Source organism: Grus americana, chromosome 3, assembly GCF_028858705.1.
Source record: "Grus americana isolate bGruAme1 chromosome 3, bGruAme1.mat, whole genome shotgun sequence".
Classification (NCBI taxonomy): Eukaryota; Metazoa; Chordata; class Aves; order Gruiformes; family Gruidae; genus Grus; species Grus americana.
Window position 1 is genome coordinate 57,199,173 of NC_072854.1, and position 20,164 is coordinate 57,219,336.

The 20,164-nt window shown below is 41.9% G+C and overlaps 1 protein-coding gene across 1 annotated transcript; it reads left to right on the plus strand.

Moving 5' to 3' along the window:
- Positions 1-2,099: 2,099 nt before the first annotated feature.
- SMPDL3A (sphingomyelin phosphodiesterase acid like 3A) lies at positions 2,100-16,047 on the plus strand. Its single transcript, XM_054821725.1, has 8 exons — positions 2,100-2,347; positions 3,978-4,191; positions 5,699-5,843; positions 9,502-9,598; positions 10,847-11,025; positions 12,206-12,386; positions 14,297-14,421; positions 15,569-16,047. Exons 1-8 carry the CDS (start codon positions 2,242-2,244, stop codon positions 15,878-15,880), a joined length of 1,359 nt encoding a protein of 452 aa, XP_054677700.1. The 5' UTR covers positions 2,100-2,241; the 3' UTR covers positions 15,881-16,047.
- Positions 16,048-20,164: the final 4,117 nt, after the last annotated feature.

Below are 20,164 nucleotides of genomic sequence, written 5' to 3' on the forward strand. Positions count from 1 at the left end.
CCAGGGTGGGAAAAACTGCCTTATACTTCAGATTGTCAGGAAAGTTGAAACAGGTTGCTGGCAGCATGGAGGAGGTTGTTTGGAGTGTCCACATTTTCTGACACACTGACTCAGTTGTGAGTCAGTGCACGTGGAGGTGTAGCTACCCAAACTTTTTGAACGGCAGCAGAACTGAGCTGTGGCGTTTAGCAGGTCAGTACCCTGGGGTGTGTGGCTGCAGAGGGAGGTGCAGGAGGGGCGTCCTGCCAAACATCCCGGGCCTAATACTGTGCTGTGCCATCCTTCAGATCTGCTGTGTGGTATCATGGGAAGTGGCTTCTTGTTTCCCTGGATAGCTAGCATAATGTGGGTAGCTCATCTCATCCACTTGATAAAAGTTGAGACACAACTATGGCACCTAACCAATGCAAATACAAAATTTAGTTTTGTTACTTTACTTTTTCACAAAGAAGCTACCTGAAAGGAACATCCAAGTCTGTTTTCTCTTGTGGGGAACATTAAGAGTCCTTAATTATGAACTATTATAAATATGTTTTATTTGGTAGATACTGATCATGAAAAGGAAAACCTGTTCCAGTAGTACTGGGAGCTGCAGCCTCTGGTTTGGGCTGCTTCAGCTGCTATAGTGCAAGTTATGCGTAAAGAGCATCTTCTGCCCTTCAGTTTTATTAGCTCATTTAATCCTCAGCTTCAGTACCTAATAGAGCTTTCATCTGTCTCCCTGCCATTGCTGCCTGTTTGCCTGCGGGTGTGTTTGCTACACAGCCATCCTTCTCAGCCACCCCTTCTCAGAAAGGTGGGAGCAGCTGCTTTTCCTTCGTCACTGGGGAAAACAGACATGGGTCCCCAGTACTGGCATTCATCTTCACAACAAGTGATTTGTGGGGTCATGAATAAAAAAAAATAAAATTTTTATTAAATATGAGGAAAGGAATGCAGAGACAGATTGAAGACTTGGTTTGCAAATAAACCCTGAACAGTAAATATTTTACATTACAGTCACTTTTCAACAAAGGTTACTTTTCCCTACATACATATGTTGTATAAGTCACATGAAATCATCATGAAGCTTACTGGTGAAGTCTTTTGCTATTCTAAAAATCAATACTACTGTCAAATTAAATAAGGGAGGCAAAAATGGAGAAGTGATACCTGTGAAGTGCCTGTGGCACTGCTCAGAGTGGAAGAGTGAGGAAAATACCAACATATGGGACTTGCAGCTGCTGGTAGAACAGCTCTGCAAAGCCCTGGAAAGCAGGTCTGAACAGAACAGCACAGCAAGCAGCGAAACATTTGGGGGCAGCTACGGGATCCATGACATCATTATTCTGGTCTGCTCCTAAAACTGACACCTTGCCGGAAACTACTCTAACTTCAGCAATAAACAGCAGCTCCGCTACCGTAAAGCCTTAGCAACGGAGATGTATTTACAATACATCTCAGCATTTTCCTTAAGCGGTATTAAAGGTGTACTTGATGGGGTATTTCATCAGCTTTTTTTTTTTAATTTTAAAGCGTGTTAAGTAAGCCGGATCCATTTTTACATGTATATTGTGAGAAACCTTCCTTCCAAAAGATGCTTGAGACTCCTGTACAGCGTCCGAGGGCAGCCTGCTCGGGGCAGAGTGAGGCTGTGTCCCAGGGCTGCCGGCACGGCGCGGCCCTGGCACGGCTCTGCCGGTCGGTAGCACAGCTGGCTCGGGGAGGGTCAGGATTTTCAACCGCTTCGGAGAGCCGTAACCCCTTGCTGGGAGCACAGGGTTCGAAGGGACAGGCCCGCCGGGCGTTACAGGCCACCGGCCGAGCAGGGAAGGGACGCCCGCCCTCCCGCTGCCGGCCTCACCTTCCTTCGAGGCCGCCCCAAATCTGCCGGCGCTCTGAATTCAGCCCTGCCCGCGGCCAAGCGGGCTCCTGCCAGGTCCTCCACGTCTCAGTGCTGACCCGGGGATGGCACCACCTGAAGGTCACCCCGACCCCGGGCATGGCCGGCTGAGGGGACACCACTCGCCCCCGCCACCCCCCTCAGGCGCCACCGCCCAGCAGCAAATGCGGGGCCCCGGCCAAGGGCGGCTTTTGGCCCCCAGTCGTGCGGGCGGGGCGCGGTAGCGGCTTCCGGCAGTCCCGGGGAGGCAGCGAAGGGCTAGGGCTTGCACAAGCCGTCCCGGGTTCGCCCCCTTCCTCCGCGCCGGGGCGGTCACATGAGCAGCCGTCGACGGGCAAGGCGCTCCCTGTACAACCAACATGGAGCTGCGGGGGGTACGCGCCGCCCGCTTGGCCCTCGGCCTGGGGCTGCTCTGCTCCGCGCTGGAGGCGGCGCTAGCCGGCCCGCAGCCCCGCTCCACTGTGGGTGAGTCCACCGGGGGCGGGGGGGGGGGGGGGCAGCGGCTGAGTGGGGCCGCTCCCGCGCAGGGTGACGGCGGGCGGGGGCCCGGCTGGGGCTGGTCGTGGACGACGGGGGCGGCGGGTGAGGGGCAGCCCAGCCCCGGGTGGCAGCTGCGGCCTGTAGTGCCTCCCCGGCTGAGGGAGGCCCGGCCGGGGGGCGCCGCCGCCACTCCGTGCTGCCAGCGCGGGGGCCCGGCGGCGGGGCAGACCCGGGGGTACGTGCTCCCCTCTTGCGCCTCCTTTCCTTCACCTTCTCGCTGTTGCCCGCACATAGGCTGCTGCAGTGGTGTTCCCTGTCCCAACTATTCAACGTCATGTGACTTTTAGATAAGTAAATACATCGCTATTCAGGTGTGTGTGTGGGTGGTGTTAAATGGGGTTTTATATTTCGTTAGCCAGGGTAGGCTGGTGCTCCGGACGGTGGCAGGTAAGGTGAGCCCTGCCCGGCCTTTGGCTCTATGTCCTGAGGCACTCAATGCAAACATTAAATTTGGATTCTGTGGTGTCAGCAAACACACGCATGCTTTGCCTGGTGTGATCTGCAGTACGTAGTGTACACAGATGAGTGCTCTGAAATGGTTTCCACAGGTTCTCCGTTCCCTGTGACTCATGAGTGCCTCAGAGCAAAGACGCAGCAGCGTCCAGGCGTTTCTCTGTCTCCTGTGCTGGGAGTCACACTTTTGAAAGTTTTGAAGATTGCTGCTGGTCTTTGCTTCCTGAAATAAAACTCCACGGGGTCCAGTTGTGTAGAGCCTGCTCTGACAGGGAGTGAGCGTGTGACCTTGGGAAAAATCAATTTGTATCTTTCCCGGTTTCACAACCCCTGCCCCAGATACACTTCTCCTTTTCCCAAGTGTTTTGAAACTGGCAGAAAGAAGTTACTCTTATTTTACATTAAGCTTGAAAGATGGTAGTCTAATACAAACTTAATTCATCTTGTTCACCACATTCCTATACTTAGCTCCTTTTTCTGTGCAGTGGTAAGCTGGAGTGGCTGAGAACATGTCAGCCTGGAAAGTAGTGAGTAGGTAAGGCTGACACACTGCTTGGTGGTGAGAAGCCCAGTCTCTTTGCTACTGCGGCTGCTGGGGAGAAGAGCTTTGAAATTTTTGCGTGCATGCTGTTTCTTGCCTTTCTTTCTAGACGGTGATCTTCTATAGTAGCTTCCAGCCAGGGAAGGTCTGGAAAAATAATTAAAATGCAACTCCCTCTCTTTTCAGGTGGAGTGGAGAAGTCCTTCTATCACCTCCTCTACTCTACAATTTCCAGATTGCTATTAATGAAAAGGAGCTGATTTTCCAGTCCCTACCAACCTCCATTTTTTTTTCTTTTTCTGATGAATTAGCTTTAACCTATGCCTCTGCTTCTGTTTTCAGTTTTTCTAAGCAGACTATGTGAAGGACTCCTCTCAGGAATGCAGAACTCGCCCATACTTATCAGACAGACTAATCAACAATTTGTTAAATTTATTCTCCTTTTCAAAACTTGAAAGAGGAATAGCAGTAGACAAACTGGAGCAAACTTGGCATTATCCATGTATATGCAGTTCAAATGCAAATAATGCATTTTCTTTAATCTTTGTTTTCTGAAAACAGGGCAGTTCTGGCATGTATCTGACCTACATTTAGATCCGACTTACCACATTACCCCTGATCGCACCAAAGTTTGTTCTTCTTCTAAAGGAGCCAATGCCTCCAACCCAGGCCCTTTTGGAGACTTTTTATGTGATTCTCCATATCAGCTTATTTTGTCAGCATTTGCATTTATGAAGGATTCAAAACAGCAGGTTTCATTCATGATTTGGACAGGGTAAGTGTTCAAGTCACTCTGCAGTTAAAGCTTTTAACAGCTGGGTAACCATATAACACAGTAATTCACAAGTATATATTTGCACAAACAGATCAGAGTTTACTGTCTCACAAATGCTACTTTTCAATAGTCCCTTTAGTTATCCAAATGGCTAGTAAGTGGAAGACTGAGAATATAAGGCATCAGGAAGAGATTTCGATCTCTGTAATTGTTTCTGGATATTGTTGGACTGTTCATTGGGATATTTACCACATGACTGTATAAGTTAATAGAAATGGGGCAGAGAGGGTGGAAAGTGGAAAAAGAAGGATCAGAGGGAAAACTGACTGGAATGAATTATGCGAGGTATTGGATTTTGTAGGTCCTAAGGTCATTAAATCTAAAGTGCATCCTTTTTTAGAAGATACCCTTTAACTATATTTTATTTGGTTCTGTAAGAGGTAACTAGAATCAACTAATCCTATAGATTATGGTTGTTTTGTTGTTTTTTTTTTTTTTTAAAGTGTATGAAGTTACCATTCAGGTTCAGTGCCTGTATGAATTCTAGATCAGGGGCTAGAGGGGGGAGAGTAACAGTGTCATAGATGCTCTCTCTCTCTCTTCATTTCTATCACTCATAGCTGCCTGGGCTTCTAAAGAAAGTGTGGTTTCACAGTCCCTTATTGCAGTATTTTGGATGTGTGCAGTCCCCCATTGTGTAAAACATTTACCTTATCTGTGCCAATCTTCCTTATTAGAAAATGGGCATAATAATACTCTCTCACACAAGTGTTATCTGTGATGCTTTGTGTGCCTTAGTAGTGGGACTGGAGAAAGAAGTGTGAAAGGGAGGCGTATGAGTCGCTCGATAGTATCATGCCCTCTTACTTTCTAGGTATTCATAAAAGCTAGCATTAATTTACCCTTCTGCCATAGCAAAATTCTCCATTCTACCATCACATAATTTTTTAAGGTATACCTCAATAGATAATTTATCAAAGAGATTAGTATCTTTGAGTGTTTGTGAGAACTAGTTCATTTACAAATGACGGGGTCTTTTTTGCTGAAAATGTTATATATGTTATGTCACTTAATTTTGCTGGTGGAAGGGTATTAAGAAATATATAAATACACGTGATTAATTTTTTTCACGTACCTTCTATTTCAACAGGATGTTGTTAAAAGAGGAAAAATAAACTTATAAGGTTGTGCAGATGATGGAAGATATATAACCCAAACTGCACAGTAGCTCAAAATGATGGAGTTGAATGAATTTAATTTCTAAGAAATCTTAGTTATGATAAATGTGAATCATAGGATAAACATTAGTCTACTTGTTTGTGTTTTGTTTTGTTTTTGTTTTTTTTTTAAGAAAGCCTTTACAGAGAGCCCTTCAGGCAATTCTGTGATTTTAATTAAAGAATCTATAGTAGTATTACATGCTCGAATGTAGATACATTTGCAGAATTTTTTGCCTTTCCTTATGTGGCTAATAAACCTTTGCTAATAAAGCCTTTTCCTTTTTCAGAGATAGCCCTCCCCATGTTCCTGTAAAAGAACTCTCCACAAAGTTGGTCATTAGCATCATTGGCAATATGACTTCTACAATTAGTAATTTCTTTCCAGATCTTCAGGTTTTCCCGGCCTTGGGCAATCATGACTACTGGCCACAGGTAAAACAAGCTGGAAGTTTGTTTATGTATCATATTGAGTGTGTTCCTAACCCCTCAGAAAGCAGGTGTGAAAAATAAAGAATTAAATTTGTGTAACTTTTATTCTGGAAGGAGTATTCTCCAATTCTCCAGTTAGCATTTAAAATTATAAATAGTTCCAATCAAGAACAGAAAGTACATCTCTCTCTGTGTTGTTACCAAGCTAATGCTGATGCCAGGTAACATCTGTACATTGCCTGAGGTCATGCAAATTTACTGCTAATTCTTCCTCATGGCTTAGAACCACCAGGTCTCATTATAGTTGATACACATTTATTTTTTTCTTGCTGTGTAAGTCATGCATGTGTGTACAGTAACTTAATCTAACAGAAATGACATCCTTTATGGATCTGTGAGCCCGTGGTAAGATTCAAGGCCTACTGGAAATCTGTCTCCCAGTAATACAGAATTTTTGTAATGTTCCCATAGTTTTGCTACTGTTATTAAAAATCACAGAATCACAGATTGGTAGAGGTTGGAAGGGACCTCTGGAGATCATCTAGTCCAACCCCCCTGCTAGAGCAGGATCACCCAGAGCAGGTTGCACAGGATCGCATCCAGGCAGGTTTTGAATATCTCCAGAGAAGGAGACTCCACAACCTCTCAGAGCAGCCTGTTCCGGTGCTCGGTCACCCTCAAAGTGAAGAATTTTTTTTCAGATTCAGATGGAACTTCCTGTGTTCCAGTTTGTGCCCGTTGCCCCTTGTCCTGTCACTGGGCACCACTGAAAAGAGTCTGGCCCCTTCCTCTTGACACCCGCCCTTTAGATATTTATAAGCTTTGATCAGATCCCCTCTCAGTCTTCTCTTCTCCAGACTAAACAGACCCAGCTCTCCAGCCTTTCCTCATATGAGGGATGCTCCAGTCCCCTCATCATCCCCGTAGCCCTCCGCTGGACTCTCTCCAGCAGTTCCTTGTCTTTCTTGGACTGGGGAGCCTAGAACTGGACACAGGACTCCAGATGTGGCCTCACCAGGGCAGAATAGAGGGGGAGGATAACCTCCCTTGACCTGCTGGCCATGCTCTTCTTAATGCACCCCAGGATACTATGGCCTTCTTGGCCACGAGGGCACGCTGCTGGCTCATGGAGAGACTCTAAGGTCCTTCTCTACAGCGCTGCTTCCCTTTTTTTTCTTTCCTTCCTGGACACTTAGAAGTATTCACATTGATAATTTACTGGATATGTATGCCATTGCAGCTGATGACAGTGCTTTTTTTTAACTTCCAGTGTTCTGCGAATATTGTTCTTGGCATAGCTCAAAAATAAACAGTTGCTTCATGTGTCCTTTAAAGCATATTGTGGGTTGATCTGGCAGCACATAGGACTGAGAAGCAAATTCTGTCATTGGATCCGAGGGGATCGGAAGGGATGTGGAGCAGGTCAACTAGAATATTTTGTTTGAAATGCTTAATGGGCATCCAGTAACACCCCTTCTCACCCCCGAAGACTTTTATTCCAGCTTTCTGTGTTGTTCATGAGGCCTATCAGGGTATATCCTGGTGTAAGAGGATACTGTATCATTGCCTGTATCATTGCTGGAGTTAGTGATTCCCAAATCAGGGAGTAACAGAGGTGCTCAGAGAGGGGAAAGGAAGATGTGAGAGACAAGAGCTAAACATATCTTGGAAATGTGAGTGCACAAACTGAGTTGGGACTTCAGTCTCTTGTGTTCTTACTGTGGTAGTATAGCTTCAGCCTGTCATATGCCCTGACAGGGGACCAGGTTGGTTCACCAGAAAACACTGGTATTTTGATAAATAACACCTTAACTGAAGTCTCACTCACTGTTTTGTTCTGTTTTGTTGTTTAAAAACTCTTAACAGAATAGTTGTCATTCAGCAGTCTCCTTTGATATAGAAGAAAAAAACACGTATACAATAACAACCTTGTACACAAAGAATGTAGTGACTTTTCCAACAAATACAAGTTTGTGAAATTAAGTCTGAAGATAGAAAAAAGATGGTCATGAAGGGCAAACAGACAGCAAATAGTATTTTGAAGCAGGCTGCTGATTGGAATAACTGTTGTAGTTCTCTCTGCACAAAACCACAGAGGGGTATTTCTGTGATACTTTGCTTTGAAATGGCAGGCTTCACCAATGCACAGAACTGACATACTTTTCCGGTACTGTTAGAAAAAGACCATGGGATCAGAAATTCCACTATGGGATCATTTCAGGTTGTTGGATTTTTTATTTTTTTTTGCTGTTGATGACATTTCTGTTTTTCATATGGACATGCTTGGCAAATGTCCCGTAGACTGGAAGCGGTGTGGAACAAACCGCACACTGTAGGCTGTTCCAGAGCAAGTGTGAAAGCTGTGTGCTCACCATGCACTGAAGAATTTTATTGCTCTCTGTTGCGTTCTGACCCGTCTGTCTTAACAATTTAATGGTCTTAGGTGATTTTTCTTGCAGAGCCTATTAAAAAGACTACTCAGGTTAATCCAGCATTGGGGTACCTTTCAGATCGTATATTGTGACCTTGGTCTTTCTGCATAGTCTTACTTTTTTCACATCCTTGCCCCTGCTTAAAACAAATTCCCGAACTGCTGTCTAATCCACAAGTTCACAGAGCACGGACTTGCCTGGGTCAAAACCACCTTCGGTCTGTAGCATGGCCTCTTATCTGAGATCAGGTTTTGCTATGTCTGTTAGTGACTGTTAGCTCTGGCTGAACTGGCATGGCTCAAAGCTTTCTTAATAGCTGGTATCTGTGCACTGCAAGCAACAAACGTCTGAGCAGACTTCTGATTGCACTACTTCTAGACAGAGACTTAGTGCCTAAGCCTCTAATAACGTAGGTTTAGTTTCAAAGATCTTAGAAAGGTCACATTTTATGTTTAAGAAAACATGCACTGTAATACTGTTTCTATTTTTCAACCTCGGTTTTTTAATTCCAGCACCAATAATCCAAGCAGATACTTTAGGAAAGGCAAGGACAGGCTGGGACCTTTCTGTCAGGGTTAGATACAAACATGGCTCTTACTAGGCTCTGGCATTGGGCATTGCTTGTCTCAGACTGAAGAGTGCTACTTTCCTAATTGGAGCCAGTGGGAGAAAACATTGACAAAACTTTTTTTTTTTAATGTTTTACATGTTACTAGAATGTTATTTTGTTACTAGAACTACAGGATATCAAGGAAATATTTTCAAATGTCACCAGAATGTTTCTGAGAGCTGTAGTGGAGTTTTGGGGAGCTGCTGTGAACCCAAAGTTGCTTGAAAAATTCATCTTCTATAAAAGAAGCTTATGTTCAAGCTTATCCTCCAAGACTTTATTTTTTAGACTTTGAATTTCCAGTGTATGTATTTATGAATTTTGCAGAATGTATGGTTTTCCACTCTGCTGTGCTCCTAAGGCTTGAAATATTTCTGGCATTAGTATATTAATGCATTAACAAGGCCATGGCGGTCAGTCCTGACTAAGTTCAGGCATTTGTTCATGATCAGCAATACTGGATGTTCAGAAGTTTGGGGTTTTTTTTTCCTTTCTTGAGTTCCTCCTGATGATGACTGGATACACTTATGTGTTATGCAAGAGGTCAGGTGGGATAATTTAGTGATTTTTTTTTTTTTTGTCTGTGTGTCTGAATGCTAAGACTTCTGCCCTCTCACAGGATCAGCTTCCTGTAACTACCAGTGAAGTTTACAATGCTGTAGCAGATTTCTGGAAACCTTGGCTAACTGATGAAGCAATCAATACCTTCAGAAAAGGTAAAATATGCCAGTAATGCATTGTAAAGCTGGGGCTTAGAGAACTAATGTTTCTATAGATTTGTCCAGTTTGTTTAGTTAAGTCTCATAGGATGAATCAGCACAATGGATTATCTGTTATGCTTCTCCTGGAAGTAGTTTCTTGTCTTTTTGAATAGCAATGCTTATCTTCAAGGTATATTTATTCTCTTCTGATGCAATAATTATTGCTTCTTGTAACATTTACAGTATTATTTGCTTTGTACCAGTGCATCTTATTGCCTTCAAGACCTCATAAAATGACACTTTTTAGATAAAGGTGTATGATGCACAAGAAGACTTAAATTTGGTTGTAAAAGAATTGATGAAATATTGCTTCTGTTTTGACACTATGTGTATTTCAGAGTATATTGAATAGGCACATATTTGTTCAAGTTATGATAGAACATGTCATAGTTATGATAGCACATATTTGTGTCCAGCTTACTAAACTGGGACAATATTGATACCCTCATTACAATTTTTCTTTTTAGCAAAGGACTGAAAAGTTCAACCCAATTTCCAATCCATTCAAACATTAGGAATTTGGAAGTTTAATTTGTATTTTTGTGTCCTTAAGGAGAAGGAATTCAGTAAGAGTGGAAGTAGAAACTCAAATAGGAAAAATAAAACTCAAAGGGGCAGACATTAAGTTAAGGTATATTGTTATAGCTCTGTTGCCATGGCTCCATTGAAGTCCATGAACTATGAAAATGCACCCACTGAAGCAGCTCTGTATGCCATGGAGGAGTTCAGGAGCTTGGATTGAAAAATGTGATCTTTACTTTTCATCATATTCCAGTCTGAAGTTAAATGACTTTCAGTGGACAAGAACTAAAACGATTCTTCCTGGAGGAACCTGTATCTTTGCAGTATTTCAAGAAATGTGGACTTTTTAACAATTACTGTATCTCTCAGTGTGGAAGAAATGTTACAGGGCACTTCTTGTGTGTCAGTTGGATAATTGCATCTGAAAACTGTCAAATAAACACAAAGGCAATTACAGGCAAGAATTCATAAAAAATTCAATGTCAGCTTCTACTAAAATGTTGCTAAAAGTTTCTTAAGACGTTCTGTTGTGATAAGGTGACGCATGGCTTGAATAAACATGCCATATTCTATTTTCTTAGAAAGAGTAAGGCTGGGTATTTTGTCAGTGCTGTACTTTCATTCTAAAGTTGTGCTTTGGAGCTTTTAATTTTTCAGATGATGTTGGTCTTGTTTTCACAGGTGGCTTCTACACGCAGCTGTTTGAATCCAGTGATAGCTCTCAACCACTCAGGATAATCAGTCTGAACACAAATTTATATTACAGCCCTAACAGCGTAACTGTTAATATCACTGACCCAGCCAACCAGTTTGCCTGGCTGGAGGGAATACTAGAAACCTCCTTACAAAAGAAGGAAAAGGTAGGGACTGTGAACAGAACACATGAGCATTATTTGTTTAAACTTTGAAAATAAAAAAAAAAAAAGAAGTAGAGACAATGAAAATATAAATATGATTCTAGAAGAATAGTAATGCCAAAGATACTGCAAAGTCAAAATTTCATTTTTTAAAATAATTCTTCCTTGAATATGAACATTATACTCCAACAATTAATAAAACAGTTGAATGCAGTTTCTCAAATCATACAGTAAAATACCTTTTCTTTCCTACTATGTAAAATCCTGTAGAAGCCAGGATGAGAATACTTAACACTTTCACTTTTGTTTTTGACTCTTTTTACTGATAGCCTTTAATTTTAAAATGTGCATTCTTGGCCTGAGACAAAAGCTAGTATATTTCATTTACATTTTTATGTAACTACAGGTATCAAAAGTAGAAATTGGAAGGAGTTTGTCAACCACAAAACTTAGCCAAGCTACAGCAATTGCTGTGATTTGAGTGTTACAACAAATTGTCTTACAATACTCAGGTTTTGAAGCGAGATTATAAGTTGTTGGCTCGTGTTTTATTGGTGTAAGGATTGGGTCATCATCTGACCAGACGAAGCGTTTGATTTGAAATGCGTTTACATTTTGCTACAGTGTTGTAATTTTAAAAATACTATATTATGGTCAGGATAAAGGAGAGATTTCCTTTCCTCATAAAACTCTGCAGCATATTAGTTGGTGTGTGCAGTGGCAATCAAGTCTCGACCTCACACAGAAGGGTTTTAACCAGTTCTTCCATGTTTCTGGTGACTCTTTGACCATGCAGGCTCTGTAACATTCTAACATCAGTTTCTCTTACTATCCCCTTGAGATGCCAAATCATAACTCTTGCCCTAGTAACTTATTTTTTTCGTTTGAAATAATTGATGAAAATTTCCTTTCATCTAAAATCACACATAGATTTATCAGAACTTTTTTGGCAAGAATTTACTAAATTCACTAAAAAGAAATCCATTTATTTTTTCTCATTATGAATTTAAACATTCTTACTCTTTGTATTTTGTATAATAAAACTGTTGTGATTTATAGCTTTCAGAATACCATTTCTAAGATAGCATTATTATGAACTTGTGGTAACTATTTCTATGTTACAGCTAAAAGTATAATTTTCAAATGAAGGAGCTAATTTTGCTTTCTGTATCTAATTCCTTAGGTATATGTAATAGGACATGTACCAATAGGATACTTACCATATGCAAGGAATACTACAGCTATCAGGGAGTATTACAATGAGAGACTGGTAAAGATTTTTCGCAAATACAGTAGTGTTATTGCGGGGCAGTTTTTTGGACATACTCATAGAGATAGTATCATGGTCCTCCTGGATGAAGAAGGTAATGATGCTTGTGGAATCCTTCATCTTTTTCTTCTTGATTTGAAGCAAATGAATACTTTCTTGCATGTTATTACTATTCAGCCTCTGTTATAAATAATTGAAAAAGGAAATTGGGAGCTACTGCTGTTTATCTACAAGAGTTCAAGCCTCACACATTTCCATTTTTTTCCAAAGAGAACCTTGCAAGGCAGACTGTCTTTTTTTTTTTTTTTTGAAGTCAGAAGAGACTCCCCAAGCTTCCTAATTTTTTTTTTTTTAATGAATGCTTATGCCTAGACAAGAATTTCTAGTCTTTCCTCTCCGCTCAGTGACACGGGCAAATTATACTAGCCAGTTGCTATTGTGTAATGTGTCAAAGGGAATGTTCTCAGGCCAAGTAGACATGCTCTATGTTCTTGTGTTTCCTGCATCATTACTGTGCCTCTCTGCTGAGTTCCCTGCTGCTTCAAAGTTAATTAAGATAAGGGTAAGCAGGAGGCAGGGGAAAGAAAGTCTCTGCCTGTTGCATCTCTTAGATCAGCTAATTTCCCTTCAAGAAAAGCACTCAGGTTTGAAAATTCTGTTTATTGCTTTGAAATCTCTTAGTTTTAAGCATGGGCGTGGCCATATGGAGCACTCTTAAAGTCTCTAACAGAAGATCTCTAACAAGTAACTGGTTGGATATTTGTGTCTGCACCATAATACAGTGAGAGGTCCATTGCTTTGGTTTATGTAAAATACCCAAATATTAATTGGCTCTTTATCTATGTTTTAGATGAACTCATAAAAGTAATGCCCAAAATGCTTACTGGGGTAACAGTATTCTAAATCATCTACTTTTTTACATGGCGTTATCATGGAATTAATCTGCAGTAAAAAGAAATCCAGCCCTAGAACTGGCTTTTTATATTTTTTTTTAAATGGTATTCAAGGCAGTCTTACACCTTACATATTTTTGTACCTTGTCCCATGTGTGCATGAAATCATCACCTCTACTACAAATTTCACTGAGGACAGGCTCATCTTGGTGCCTTGTCATTACAGTTTGCATGTGCAAGTAACTGCTTCCAATTTATTTTAATAATTTTGCATCTTTTGACAAAATTTAAGCAGTGAAATTGCATGTAGCTAAATACAGTTTGTGTTTATCTGTGCAGATTTAGACTGTCTTCTATTCATGCCATTTTCCTCTTGACAAAATTCCAGAGAATTCAAGATAAACATAGTATTGTAGCCAACATCAGTGTACTAAGATACAGAGCTCAGTTTTATTTTCTCCAGAAGAATCTACTGATTTCCAAGCTGTCAAAGCTTCTGCTCGTATGTGGAGCCTGACCTTGTGACTTTACTGTTGTCAGAGAAAGCAATAGTTAGGGCTTCTTTTTTGTTCCACAGAGAACCTCTCAATATACTTACCTGCATATTCTGTCTTATTAAAACCCATGTGTATCCTCATGGTTCAGTTGCTGTTGTATGGTGTTCACATACTAGCTGAGTGAAGTCAGGGTTGGGTGATGATACCCTGATGTTTCTAATATCATAAATACATAAAGCAACATGTAAGATATAGCCTGAAGATGGCAATAAAAGTTTTGAATATTTCTTCAGTAGAAATATGCAAAATACAGAGACCTCACATATAGGCAAGACCTATATGCACAGGTAGTTGAATTGGTGGGAAGCCTCTAGTGTAGACAGACTTAATTGGTACACACTGGAACGTGTACTGTGGTATTTTACACAGATTTTGGTCTATCCAGTGGAAGTGTAGAAGGAGTTCACAGTGATACAGCTAATCTAGGGAAAAAAATGCTAATGTGCTTAAGTGAGTCACTCTGGTTCTTACTGTGTTGGTTCTCTATAAAAACATTTGTTTGAGAAAGAAGTGATTGAAAGGAAACTGTTTCTTCACCTTCCCTCTTCCTGCAGAAAAGCCAGTAAATTCCTTGTTTGTGGCACCTGCTGTAACCCCAGTGAAGAATGTATGGCAAATGGAGTCCAATAACCCTGGTGTCAGATTGTATCAATATGATCTTTTTGATTATAGCTTGTTGGTAAGTAAAGATTTTAAAGCACTGTTTAAGAATTTAAATATAGTGTCATTAAAAATTACAGCGAGATGTCAGCCTTTGTAGTGTTATGGTTATTTGGTGCTTACTCTTATTTTTCATCCTGAGCAAGGGAAAAGAAATCTGAAAGAGAACTTAGTCTTTCTGTGCCTGCAGGACTACCCAGTACTTCCTGTTTTCTATGGAATATTCTTATGATGTAGAATCAAAGACAGTCAGAAATTTTCTGGGCAGAATCCTAAAACTATTTGCAGGGAGCTTTGCAGTGGTGAAAAAGGTTCATCTAAATCGTGGGTTTACATACCAATGTCATTTGCTGGTGGTAGCCAGAGCTTTGGGATGCAGTCCGTGAAATGCTTCCGAAGGGTGTAGAAGAGCAGATGAAGAAAAGCACTTTTAACCATGTAATGTCTTTTGTAGTCATGCACCTTCCTATACTTTTTATAGGAAATTATAGATAAATTTAAAGGGGAAAAAAGTAGAATACTTCTGTAGTCTCATGTGATTTTTGGAGATAAAGTGAATCCTATGTAATTGTTTTGGCTCTGAATGACTCTGGTATTCTCTCTGTAATTCAGGGTAAAATCTTGACCTCACTGAGTTCAGTGACAGTGCATCCTGCAGCTAGACTGAAACTGGGGTTTCTCTCTGGAGACCTGTGCTAATACAGGCCGCTCTTTCTTGTGCAGATTTCAACTCCTGTATCTCCATCTATCCCTTCCCCTTAAATTCTCCCTGGGCCGTTCTTTTTGCTGTCCATTCTGCCCCTCGAGCGGTGCCCACAGAAAAGAAACTTCTGGTTCTCACCCTGTTGCCCCACTCCTAAAGCAGACATGAGCATAGTGGAGTTCAGTTTACAGTTTGGACAGGAAAGACCTCTAACACTGCCAATGCTGCTTTTTGTGGCTTCTTTTTCTTCTCCTCCCCATCCCCCCACCATTACCACACTGCAAGGACCAGCTTTGGGTGTAAGCCCAGCTCTTGTGGTGGGACGTGACCTTCTAGTCAGTTGTGAGTAATGAGGAGTGACAGCTTCCTAATCAATATATCACTCTAGAAACTTAATGAAGCAGGGAAGAAAGCAATACAGCCGTGCCTATTTTTTCTTTCTTTTTTTTTTTTTTAACTGTAGGATCTTTGGCAGTTTTACTTGGACCTCAGAGACGCCAACAAGAAAAATGAATCAAACTGGAAATTAGAATACATCCTGACTAAAGCTTACGGCATTGAAGACTTGAAGCCAGAAAGCCTATATGAAATGGCCAAGCAGTTCTCTGTGCCACACAGCACACTGTTTGAGCAGTATTACAGTAACTTCATTGTGAGTTATGACAAAACCATTGTCTGTGAAGAGGGGTGCAAGACCTGCCAAATATGTGCGATGCAATATTTGGATTACTCCTCATACGCAGATTGTATCAATCGGGAAGCAACATGGAGGTGAAGTCTCTGTGCGATTTATGCTGATACTGACTTTAGCCTGTGATTTAAAGAATCTGCTCATCCTTTTGCTCAAGCACTGACATGCTGACAGGGAGCCTGTGGGAGACTTCTCTGAATTTCAGGGGAGCAATAAATCCACATCTAAATAAAAGTTTATTTGCTATGTAATAGTGGCCAGATACTTTGGTGTTTGAAGTGTCCTATACCTTTAACAGGCAACTCACTATGTGGGAATGGAAGTTACTCGCTCAGTTCTTTGGAAATCCAAATCTCTTTTCTCAGGGTGTGTAAACGTAGGCAATGCCATTTCAGGCATGGGATGTGTATGGGGGCAGGTTTCAACCATCTGCTGTGACAATTTGCAAACTGAAATCTGCAAAACCCGCATTTGCTGAGACTGGGGTGCAGTTATGTTGTTGATATGGTGCCAATATTAGGTATCTCCCTGTGCCAAGTTTCCTTTTCCTTCTTAACTCCTTAAACCCAGCTCTGTTTAGGGGCATATTCTAACGAAAGCATGAAGGTGACTTAATGGAACACAAACCTCCATCCCGTAAATACCTAATGCATTTTTTCAGAATGTGTATGTTTGCCCAGCACAAAGTGCTTTTTTCTTACGATAGAGCTATGCACAGTGGTACAGCCATCAAGCAGTGTCCTGGTATGAGATTTTGCAGCAGACCATAAATTGGGTTTAAGTTGATCAACATCACTAATTAGACATAGTATATACAGGTAAATGTGCACTTGTCATGGTGTTTCTCAGGTTTCTTTTTTCATAGAGCAGTCTAGTACTTAATGTGAAGGTTATCGCATATATGAATTTACAATTGCACAGACCACTTCTTCCTCTTCTTGTGATTAAATGTGTGCACAAGATGATAATATTAAGAAGGCCGTTTATCTAGTGTGTATAACCAAGAAGGACCTTTACCCATTTTTCTGTAACATAAAAGCTATACTTTTGGAACTTTGGTCAATATAATACCATACAGACCCTACTCTAGATAATATTATTCCAGAGGAACTGGAGCTGTAGAAGTGGTTGAGACAAATCCAATTGCTAACTGTTTATGAGATTAAAGCCTTTACTGTAGCTGTTGAGGAACTTTCTGATTTTGTTTCCACCCAAGCTTGAAACATTTAGCAGAATATTTCTGGACAAATTTTCTAAGTCTGTAGTATTCATAACTGTAGCCGCAGATACCTCAGATTTGTCATGCATCAGTCCACAGAGGAAATGGCTGGTTTGTTAAATTTGCATTCAGAAACAAATCCTCCAGTGGCAGTGATGTTTAGAAATACCATTAATAATGCACAGTAGGCAGTCCTGTATTTTAAATTCTGTGCTTGGAGAGGGTACAGTGGGCATGTAAAATCTTTAGAGCTATCTGCTCTGGCTGATGATCTTGAGTGTATCTGGATATGTAAATAACCTGAACTAACGTGGGTTCTGTACAGACTGTGACTGTGAGGTAGTACCAGAAAGTTTCAGTGCTGAAAGCTGATGATTCCGTGTTGGATGTGTTTCTTGGTTGGGTTTCTCATGAGTTTGTTCATTAAAAACATGCCTGTTCCTGGTATCTGTGCTCCAAGGGCAAGCAAGCAAAGCTGTGGGCGGATAGCACGAGGACAATTGCAGCTGATAGGATAGCTGAGCTTCCTCCAATTTGCCAGACGGGTTTTGTTCAACTCAGTCTTGTGCTGTCTCTTTTTTCATACTGATTTGTTTCTGTGAGTTCTGCGACTTCTGTTTAAGCTTAATACCTACAAGACATCCTGGAAACACTATAAAAATTATCTAGTTGTATTCTTCCATTAAAGATTTCTTTATTGCTGAACTTTAGCGAGAGCTGAATCACAATAGTAGCTACCTAACTCTAGGAAAGAGTGATACATTGCTGATGGCTTCTGGGCATCTTGCTTCCTATATTTTTTTTTTTTAATATGTGTGTCAGTAGATGTTATTTAGTGAGCATGAACAAAGAAATGCCTACAAATGTCTAAATAACAAGCTATGATCCAGACATTCTTTTTTTGTAATCTGGACTTCAATTGAAGCCAAGAGTTGGATGGCATCAGCCAAGGACGTTGATTTTGTTTCAGCCAGAGGGATATGTCTACCAGGGTTACATTTAGCAAGGGTATATGCTCCAAGGTACACCCTGTTACTTTCTGCTTCTCCAATATGTAACTATACTCTTGCAAGTCCAAGCATAACTGGCCAAGAAAGATCCAGGAGTATGTTTGACTGCATCATCTTGTAACTCAGAGGCGAACCAATGAGACAGCTTCTAAGAGTGTTACACTGTAAAAAACATAAGATAAATCACATGAACAGCTTAGATGGCACCTGGGTGTAAGAGGAAATAGATGGTGACCATGATATTTTTGTTTCAGGTCCCTACTTTATTCCTTCATGGATCTAGAAATGTTCTGAAGGTAAGTTATCTTTCCCAACAGAAGGTTTTTTTAAGGAATCATAGAAAAAACCAAAGAGGCGTGACCTGATAAAGTTGCTGACTCCTGTAGACCAGGCTCCCGTTTCACTTTTCATATAATGTTTTGTGGCCCCATCTTGAATGAAGGATTAGGGGGAATATTTATAAAGCCACATTTGACAGAAATTCTGACAAATTACACCACCTAGTGGAGTAAAAAGCTTTTATCTACAGCTAAACTCGAGGCATACAAACAAGGAGAGTAATTTCTCAAATATTCTAGGATTTAACTTCCAGTTTTTGAAGGTAAGTAGTTTTTGAACTGTGTGTGCATGTAGCACACTTCCTCTGGGTATTGAATGGTAGCTGGGTCCTAGAGGCCATGTCACTTGATGGATCCTGAACCATGTGGTAGGTGCAGGTCTCAGCTCACATCCAGGAGAGACCTGGAGCCTGTGGAAGGGATCCTCAGAGCCCAGCTCAGCTGGATGTGACGGAAGCCAAAGCCGTAAGCAGGCTTCCTTCCACTTAATTTCTGTGCTTTAATTCTGGAGTCTGAGCTTACGTCTACGTTAATAAGTACTGCAGCCTAGTAGGAGTGTCTTCTTTAACAGGAGAGTTGGTGCTGAGGAGCTGATGTGCTTGCTGCACATTTCATTAGCAGTTGGAGGGTGTTAGTGTACCCTTGCAGTGCAGCTGGCATCTGAGTTGCATCTGAAAGAGCCCTCTCCAAGAACCCTCTGCAACATGAATAAAAGCACAGTAACTGGCTAGGAATTCTACCAGTTTTGTGATTTGCTGGTCTGCAAAGAAACCTAGTGCAAAATGAATGTTGTTTTCATACCATGTGTGAAATATCACAACTGTAGAAATTCAAAGAAAACACAGAGAAAAAAGTAACCAAAAATGTTAACCATCACATGTATGCTTAATTATATTCTGATGATTGTGGTAATGTGTGGTGGGTTGACCCTGGCTGGGGGCCAGGTGCCCACCAGAGCCGCTCTGTCACTCCCCTCATTCACTAGACAGGGGAGAAAAGGCATAACGAAATGCTTGCAGGTCGAGATAAGGACAGGGAGAGATCACTCACTAATTATCGTCACGAGCAAAACAGACTGAACTTAGAGAGGGAATTCATCTGATTTATTACTAGGCAAAACAGAGTAGAGGAATGAGAAAATAAAATCAACTCTTAAAACACCTCCCCCCACCCCTCCCATCTTCCCGTGCTCAACTTCACTCCCGGCTTCAACCTTCCCCCCCTCAGCGGCACAGGGGGACGGGGAATGGGGGTTACGGTCAGTTCATCACACATTGTCTCTGCCGCTTCTTCATCCTCAGGGGGAGGACTCCTCTCATCGTTCCCCTGCTCCAGCATGGAGTCCCTCTCACGGGGTGCAGACCTTCAGGAGCAGACTGCTCCAGCGTGGGGTCCCCTACGGGGTCACAAGTCCTGCCAGCAAACCTGCCCTGGCGTGGGCTCCCCTCTTCACAGGTCCACCGGTCCGGCCAGGAACTTGCTCCAGCGTGGGCTTCCCACGGGCCGCAGCCTCCTTCAGGTGCCTCCACCTGCTCCGGCGTGGGGTCCTCCACAGGCTGCAGGTGGAATCTCTACACCCCCTCATCCTTCCTCCATGGGCTGCAGGGGGACAGCCTGCTTCACCACGGTCTTCTCCAGGGGCTGCAGGGGGATCTCTGCTCCGGCGCCTGGAGCTCCTCCTCCCCCTCCATCTGCACTGACCTTGGTGTCTGCAGAGTTTCTTACATCTTCTCACTCCTCTCTCTGGCTACCAAAGCCCTCTCTCTCTAAGTGTTTTTCTTCTTCTTAAATATGTTATCAC